Source organism: Equus asinus, chromosome 27, assembly GCF_041296235.1.
Source record: "Equus asinus isolate D_3611 breed Donkey chromosome 27, EquAss-T2T_v2, whole genome shotgun sequence".
NCBI lineage: Eukaryota > Metazoa > Chordata > Mammalia > Perissodactyla > Equidae > Equus > Equus asinus.
Window position 1 is genome coordinate 292,204 of NC_091816.1, and position 9,616 is coordinate 301,819.

The window sequence follows — 9,616 nt, forward strand, 5'->3', positions numbered from 1 at the left end:
ACGGAATAAGTAAAAAACAAATAGCAGATTTACAGTCAACTATATCAGTAATCAGTATAAATGTAAATGGTCTAAACATTCCAATTAAAAGACAGATTGTCAGTTTAACAAAAAGCAAGACCCACCAATATGGTATATAAAACAATTTTAAAGACAAGATGACAGATTAAAATTAAAAAGCTAGACAAGATTCCTGTCTATCATGGAAAAAGTGAAAAGAAAGCTGGAGTCAAAATATTAATATTAGACAAAGTAGACTTCTAAATAAGGAATGTGACCAGGGTTGAGGAGGGTCATTTCATGACAAAGTGATCATTTTATCAACAGGATATAACATGCACAGTTGGCAGGGATGCAAAATGGTACAGACACTTTGGAAGACAGTTTGGAAGTTTCTCATAAAGTTAAACATACACTTAGTATACGCCTCAGCAATCTCACTCCCTCACTCCTAGGTAACTTCTGAAAAAGAGATGAAAACATATGTGCACACAAAGACTTGTGTGTGAATGTCCAATCAGGCTTATTTATCATTGCCAAAAAATGGAAACAACCCAAATGTCCAGCTGGTGAATGTGTGAACTGTGGGATATCCAAACAATGAAACGAGACAAACTACAAATTCACACAGCACACTGCAACATGGATGAATCTGTAAGGAACACTACCAAGTGAAAGAAGCCAGGCACAAAACAATATCTATGATTCCATCTTTTGAAATTCTAGAAAAGGCAAAAGTATAGCATCGAAGGACAGATAAGGAGTTGCTATGGGCCGGGAGAAAATGGGAAGGAATTAATTGAAAAAAGTACAAAGGAAGTTTTTCGGGTAATGAAAATGCTATATATCTTGATTGTGATGGTGGTTACTCAACTGTATACATTTTTCAAAACTTAAACTACACACTTTAAATTGGTAAATTTTAGTGTATGTAAATTATCCTTAGAAATTATGCCCTTTCCTGTACCAGAAAGATTGAACTATCTGCCCACACTAAAGTGATTTGAAAAATCATGGAAAGTTGGAATGGGAATATCCAGGAAGAGCCTGAGGAATTAAAGAAAGTTGAAACTTCAAGACTCCTCCTAATACTCAAAGGCAGAGGTGAAAAAGCCCCCAGTGATAAAGCACTGCAGGAATGACACCTAGAGACTGGGGCCCAATTAGCCCCATCTTACTCAATCCATCTATTTTTGAGTTCTGAGGCAGGAGCAGAATCAGAAGCAGTGGCAGGTAATAGGCAGAACTTCCTAAGTTGCTAAAAAGACAAAAGCCCATGATACTTAAAACTGCCCTAATCAACCAGAAGTTCTCCAGGGAGTTAACTAAGGGCTTAAAGGAGTTTCACTGGCAGGAAGACCTCCAGCCTGGCACAAGAAGTCTGTGACAGCTCAAATGCTAAGCAACTCCAAGGTTCGGCACCTAGACTAGCACGTATGTAGTAGGCTGCTAAGGAGCAGAGCTTCCGGCAGGGGAATTCTCTCCAATAATCCTGAGGTGGCCCAGGAAAACATGGACAAAGAAAATTTCACCAATAGGCTGAAGCTGGGGACGCTTTGGAATAAGTTAACCAGGTTCCTCAATCAACTGCTAGGGAGGTGGGTCACTGAAAATATGCTCAAGCAGGTTAACTCTGTTGTCCTTGTCCAGAGGATACAGTCACTGACTCTGAATAAGTGACAGCTGTCTTGTTTCCTTTTTCACCTTTTTTTGAATTGGCATTTTAAATTGCAGTTATTCTGGTTTTTGCTCCTAGTACTTTATATGAAGTATGTCACATATTTCTATATTTTTCATTTAGCCCATAGAGCGAAGGTACATCCTACCTCAGGAGAATGGACACCAACGAGCAAATTTTAGCCCTAGAGATGGGAGCCACAGCTAGACAGGGCATGTGGGATAAACATGAGCAGATCTGTGGTTATAAATGGAAAATTGTACTATGCTCAGCAAAAGCATTGTTTGAACTCAATGTATGGAGAAAGGATGTGTGCGTGTGCTGGGAACAGAGACTAGTGTCCATTGCTTTGTCTGCCAAGAAGTCCCTTTCTCTCAGAACTGTATCTTACTCCTTTTTGAGGGAACTTTCCTCTTGCTGCTGCAAACAATCACAGAATTCCATCCCCCAGTCACATGCATCAGAGTCCTGCCCCAGAATATACTAAATTGGAAGTTAGGGAGGAGGGAGAATCCTTTTTGGTGAAAACATTGAACACATGCTCTATAGTGCTGCTAGTAATCACATATGCAGCCATGTAAAAGAGTTCTGTTTCAAAGAATAAAGCTGACATCCAAAATAACAGAGAGAGAAATGGAGAAAGTGTCCTGGTGACAGTCCTGCATCTTCAGGTGTGTCCTTGCCCATTTTTCCTAAGCTAGTTAGACTTACTGTCATTGCAACTGCCAGAATCCTGACAGGGCACTGTCGGAGGAAATGTGGCATCTAGCAGGCTAGTGCATAGGCGCACAGGAAGCATGCAGGAGCTTCTCCTAAAGAAGTGGGAAACGTTAGAAACTTGCTCAGCGTCAGAGGTCAGTGTCAAAGCCACTCTATCACAATGTTTCTCTTGACAGTAACCTAATAGAATATGCTAACACGTTAAGAAAAAGTGCCCAGGCAACAGTGGTGCTATCCATCTCAGCACTGCATGTCTGAGTCTGTAGGTGGGTAGGGACACCCTAGGGATATAGCATACTAATTTTGAGCATATATATCAGCTTATCTTAGCCTGTTCAACTATATCAAATTGCTATTTCACTCTCTGCAAAGAATACTCTAAACATAGAAACATACTTCATTCCTCTCAAACTTCAAACACCATTATGTCAGTAGATAATCACATCTCCTACTTCACAGAGCCGTCAGATGGGACTCCTCCAACTCCCCAATACTAATTATATTACACACGCCTACGCTGCACCTGTCCATCTTCCACAAAGGCCACTCCTTCCACATGTGCTCGGATCGCAATTCTTTCCCTTCCTGCTTTGTCTTTGGGACCTTACACTATTGATTATTCTGTGTGTTATAAATTCAACCTTTCCCTCAACCACCAGAAATGTAAACTTCATGAAGACAGGGACCCTGTCCATCCTTTCACTACTATATTTCTGATGCCTAGCACATAGTAGGTACTCAAAATTATTTGTTGAAGGCAAGAATAAACAGGTGAATAAAAGCTTAGGAATGAATAATTTGAAAGAAGTCTTCCATTTCTGAAGTCCTATAATTCTACTTGGAGAAGACCAGATGCCACAATGGATTTCTGACTTAGGATTAGACTTTATAAAACTTCAATAATACTTCTCTAGATAAAAACATAATTTTTCTTCATTCTTGACCTCACTCCAGATAAATTCACTTTAAATTTTGAGCCTAAAGATGAAATAAATGAAATAGAAAATGACAACAAACAATGCTTACTCTTCTTTCCATCCATATCTGCATGGATTTTCCGAGCCAAGAATCCACTTTTGTACACAGCAGCATTTGGGTCATGAGGAATGTCCAAGAATGGGTTGGTAGTACTCCCAATACGACTGATGGTCTTTGGATGCGTTCCATTAGCCTTCTCATCAGTACCTTCTGATGGAGATTTTTTTTTCTCTTCATCATCTCTAAAGGGAGACAACACAAAGATTCAGCACCTACCACAATTTTCAATGAACGGTTGTTTAGTGAAATAAACTATCGTGTTTTCCAGTGGTCTAGCAGTCTTGATAACAACTACCATGATAACATCAGCAATCATTTACTAAGTGTCTCCTTTGTGCCAGGTATTAAGGATCATGACAATCTTGGAAGACTGATACTAGTATCCTCTATTTCGGATAAGGAAACAGATTCAGAGAGTTTAAATAAATACCCAAGGCCACAGATGTAGCAATTAAAGGAAGAGATAGTGAGGATATGATTGTAAAACTTCTAAAACCTCTGCTCTTTCCACCCACTACAGGGCCTTCAGGTTTGTCTTCTTTCAATCGAGTGGGAGTTCCTTGGCAGAGATCATGATTTTGATTTTTGATTTCTGCACTGTCTAGCATAGCACCAGGCATACAGAATACAAGTAATTACAGAGCAGTATTGGACTATATCTGCCAAATAACTAGGTTAATCTCTAATACCAAAGCCCACGGAAAGCTACTGATGGGTTAGGACAGCAGCACCATGAACAGTGCTTCGGCATCTTCTAACCACTACTTCTCAACTGCCATGAAAGTGTGGGGTACCCTATTAGCCACTGAAAAAAACCCTAGTTGTCCTCTCTTTTCTGAATTCCTGTTCCTTCAAGCAGGGTAAATTTAACTCTGAGATTATAACATACATTAAGTATGAAGGAGGCAGAAAATGGATGGTCACATTCAATTAATAAAGAGGAGAGAAGAGCAGAAGAAAGTTAATAAGCTCTGATATACTGCCAGAAAACACAGAACCATAAAAACAGCATTTGTCTTAGTTCATCTGTCTTAATTTCCTGAATCATCTCTGGTTTCATTGATTATTAAATTTTCATTACTGAACCTTTTAATTAAAACTTCAACCAAAATACCACTACCAAAACATTTAAAATAAACCACAAAATTAACAATCATTGTGTTTATTGGATGATGAGATAAAAATAGCCTTTTTCACCATTGGTATTTGATAAGTAATTGTGAGACATGAAAATAACACCAGATTCTTAAACACCTATATTTTACTTTCAATTTTATTTTCAGAGAATTTTAGATTTGCAAAGATAGTACACAGAGTTCCATATGCCCATCACCCAGTTTCCCCTAATGTTAACACCTTACATAATCATACTAAAAATGTCAAAATTAAAAAATTAACAGTACAACACTATGAGTTAAACTTCAGACTTTATTCAGATTTTACCAGCTTTTCATTAATGTGTTTTCTGTTCCAGGGTCCTACCCATGATCCCACAGTGCACTTAGACGTCACATCTCCTCAGTCTCCTCCAGTCAGTGACAGTTCCTCAGTCTTTCCTTGACCTTCATGACCTTGACACTTTGGAGAGTAGTGGCCAGTTCTTTTGTGAATATCCCCAACTTAGGTTTGTATGATGTTTTCTCACGACTAGATTTAGGTTGTACATTTTCAGGAAGGATGCACAGGTGATGTGCCCTCTCAGTGCATCAGATCAGGGGGTACATGTTTCACTACCGGCCACGTTACCCTTGACCACTTGGTAAAGGTTGGATCTGGCATATTTCTATACTGTAAAGCTACTATTTTTCTTTGTAAATGATTTGGGGGAGATATTTTGTGACTATGAAAATATCCTGTTTCTCCTTAAAATTTTGACCACTAATTTTAGCATTCCTCAGTGGATCCTGCCTATGACAACTATTATTACTGTGGTGATCTAACGTTGATTTTTTATTTCCCTCATCTCTTCTACACTACTAATTGAAATTCTTCTCTAAGTATGGACACATGGATACTTATTTTATTCTTTGGGTTATAATCAAGCACTATTATTACCTAATTTGTTGCCCCAATTTTTCCAGTCTTGGCCATTGGGAGTTCTAACAAGTAGGCTTCTGTATCCTTTCAACATGCCTCACTCTTTTTGTTTTTCAAGTACTTCCTTTCTCAGTTACCACAAGAAGATGCCCCCAAGTTCATCTTGTATTTCCCCTGTCCCAGCCCTGGAAGCAACCACTTCTCCAAGGAGTCAGTTCTTTTCATTAGAGAATGGTATTTGGAAACCGAATCCAGGCGCAAGGTGTGCTCACTGCCTCTAGGTCCTTTCCAAAGACACACCTAGGGAGACATATGTAAGAATGCTAGTCCATGTATATACGCACATCTATATTTATTTGTATATCCATCTATCCATCCCTCTCTCTCCCTTCCTCTGAGCTCATACTGATCTCTCCAACTCAAGCCAGCACAAGGTTCATTCCAGCCCGCCCTCACCCTTTGCTTATTTGTACTTCTTCAACAGTGAGAAACCCAGCTTGCATTATCTAAATTATGTTTATTTGTTCAACCCTAGTAAACATATAAACTAGTTCCAGAATGGCTAGCCCATGCCAAAGTGAGAAACGAATTTATCTCCTAGAGTACAGTGTTTGTGCGCAGTGTCCTGTCTTAGAGCACTCAGTCAAAACGTCAGCTCTTTTCTTCTTCTCCCTCTTCACAGTGGTTGTGCAATTCATTTGGAAAACAAATTAATTTGCTATAGTCTGAATTCTATCTTGCATTCCCCATATCTTGCCTGGTTTTTAAAAAATTTGCATACACAAAATGTACTCCTAATGTACAGTTCTATGAGATTAGATAATGCAGACCATCATGCATCAACCACCGCAATGCCAGACAAAACACTTCTACCACCCCCCAAATTCACTCCTGCTGCCCTCTCTTAGTCAATTCCTCTCCCCCACCAATTCCTGGAAACTACTGATTTGTCTTCCATCCATAGTTTTTTGCCTTTTCCAGAATGGCGTACAAATGGTTTCTGTCACTTGGCAAAATATATTTAAGATTCATCCATATTGTTGTGGAAATCCATAGTTTGTTCCCTCATATTGCTGAGTACTATTTCATTTTATGGATATACCAGTTTCTTTATCCATCCACCTCTCCCCTCCTTCAGAGTTACTGAGGTGTAACTGATTTATTGTAAGATATTTGAGGTGTACACCATGATGATTGGATATACACATATATCTCTAGAGGCCCCTACTCATCCAATTAACACATTCATTATCTCACGTAGACATTATTGTATGTGTGAGAACATTTAAGTTCTACTCTCTTAGCAGATTTCAATTATACAATGCAGTGTTATCAACTGTAGTCACCACGTTATACATTATTTCCTCAGACTTTAATCATCATATAATCGATACTTTGTATTCTTTCTCCGCCCTCCCTCAGCCCTTGACAACTACTTTTCTACTCTATTTCTATGAGTTCAAAAGTTTTTTTAATTCCACATATAAGTGATACCGTGTGGTATTTCTTTCTCTGACTTATTGCACTTAGCATAATGCCCTCCAGGTTCATCCGTGTTGTAGCAAATGACAGGATTTCTTTCTGTTTTACGGGTGCATAATGTTCCACTGTATCTATGTATGTGTGTATTTAACTGTATATATATCACATCTTCTTTATCCACTCATCTGTATAGGGACACTTAGGTTGTTTCCATACCTTGGCTGTTGTAAATAATGCTGCTATGAACATGGGAGTACAGATATCTTTTTGAAATAATGATTTCATTTCCTTTGCTCTATAGTCATGTGTCGCTTAATAATGGGGATATGTTCTGAGAAATGCATCATTAGGTGATATTGCCATTGTGCAAACATCATAGAGTGTACTTACACAAACCTAGATGACATAGCCTACCACACATCTAGGTTATATGGTACTAATTTATAGAACCAATGTCCTATATGTGCAGTCCATCATTTACTGAAACATCACTATGTGCTCGATGACTGCATAACGAGAAGTGGGATTGCTTGATCATCCTGTAGTTCTATTTTTAATTTCTTGAGGAACTTCCATATAGTTTTCCATAGTTGCTGTACCAGTTTACATTTCTAACAGTGCACCATGGTTCCGTTTTCTTCATATCCTTGCCTGCATTTATTATCTCTTGTCTTTTTGATAATAGACATTCCAACAGGTGTGAGGTGATACTGTGATTTTCATTCACGTTTCCCTGATAATTAGTACTGCTGAGCACCTTTGCATGTACCTGTTGGACATCTGTACGTCTCCTTGGAAAAATGTCTATTTAGGTCCTGTGTCTATTATTTAATTGGGGTATTTGATTTTTTTGCTATTGAGTTGTAGGAATTACTCATATATTTTGGATATTAACCCCTTATAAGATATGTGGTTTGCAAATATTTTCTCCCATTCCCTACGTTGCATTTTCATGTTGTTGATGACTTCCTTTACTGTGCAGAGCTTTTTAATTTGATGTGGTCCCACTCATTTATTTTTGCTTTTGTTGCCAAATCCAAAAACTCATTGTCAAGACCAATGCCAAGGAACTTATGCCCTACGTTTTCTTCTAGGAGTTTTATGGTTTCAGGTCTTACACTCAAAGCTATAATCCATTTTGATTTGTTTTTTGATTATGTTGCAAGACAGGGCTCCAGTTTTATTCTTTTGTATGTGGATATCCAGTTTTCCTAACACCATTTATTAAAAGGATATCCTTTCCCTATTGTATATTCTTAGCTGCCTTGTCAAAAATGGGCTATAAATGCCTGGTTTTATTTCTGGGCTCTCTATTCTGTTACATTGATCCATGTATCTGTTTTTATGTCAATACCACACAGTTTTGATTACTATAGCTTTGTAGCATAGTTTGAAATCAAGGGAGCACGATGCCTCGAGCTTTGTTCCTCTTTCTTGAGACTGCTTTGGCTACTTAGGGTCTTCTGTGGTTCTCTACAGATTTTGGGATCGTTTGTTCTATTTCTGTGAAAAATGCCGTGGGAATTTTCACAGGGATTGCACTAAATCTGTAGATCACTTTGGGTAGTATGGACATTTTAACAATATTAATTCTTCCAATCTGTGAACGTAGAATATTTTTGCATTTATTTGTGTCTTATTAAATTTCTTTCATCAATGCCTTATAGTTTTCAGTTTACATACCTTTCATCTCCTTGGTTAAATTTATTCCTAAGTATTTTATTGTTTTTGATGCTATTGCAAACGAGATTGTTTACTCTTTCTGATAGTTCATTGTTGGTATACAGAAATACAGCTGATTTTTTTGTACACTGATTTTGTATTCTAAACTTTACTGAATTCATTTATTCTAATAGTTATTTTTTGGTGGAGTAGAAGGGTTTTCTATATAAAATATCATGTCATCTGCAAATAGAGACAATTTGACTTCTTCCTTTTTGATTTGCATGGCTTTTCTTTTTCTTGCCAAATTGCTCTGGGTAGGACTTCCAATAGTATGTTGAATAAAGTGGTGAGAGTGGGCATCCTTGTCTTGTTCCTGATCTTAGAGGAAATGCTTTTAGCATTTCATGGTTGAGTAGATGTTAGCTGTGGGCTTGTCTTCTACAATCTTTATTATGTTGAGGTACATTCTATCTCTACCCAGTTTCTTGAGAGTTTTTATCATGAAAGGATGTTGAATTTTGTCAAACACATTTTCTGTGTCTATGGAGACAATCACCTATGATTTTTATACCTCATTTTGTTTATGTGGTATATCACATATTTATTGATTTGAAAATGTTGAACCATCCTTGCATCCCTGGAATAAACACTACTTGATGATGGTGTATGAGCCTTTTAATGTACTGTCGAATTCAGTTTGCTAATACTTTGTTGAGGAGTTTTTGCATCTATGTTTCTCAGGAATATTGGTCTGTGAGTTTCTTTTCTTGTAGTGTCCTTGTCTGGATTTGATCTCAGGAAAATATTGGCCTCATAAAATGAGTTTGGGCGTGTTCCCTCCTCATTTTTTGGAATAGTCTGAGAAGGACTGGCATTGATTCTCCTTTGAATGTTTGGTAGAATTCACCAGTGAAGCCATCTGATCATGGTCTTCTACTTGTTGAGAAGTATTTGATTACTGATTCCATCTCCTTACTACTAATTGGTCTGTTTGTT

At 37.8% G+C, this 9,616-nt stretch overlaps 1 protein-coding gene across 28 annotated transcripts in view; it reads right to left on the minus strand.

The window, feature by feature from the left end:
- Positions 1 to 9,616, minus strand: part of PSD3 (pleckstrin and Sec7 domain containing 3) — a 655,493-nt gene that overhangs the window by 98,134 nt on the left and 547,743 nt on the right. For all 28 annotated transcript variants that reach the window (XR_011498768.1, XM_070499774.1, XM_044751008.2 and 25 more), the window contains one exon: positions 3,425 to 3,618. Coding sequence is in view for 27 of the 28 variants with exons in the window: in XM_070499774.1 (XP_070355875.1) it covers positions 3,425 to 3,618 (194 nt within the window). In the remaining variant the exon portion in view is untranslated. The remainder of the gene's footprint in view (positions 1 to 3,424; positions 3,619 to 9,616) is intronic.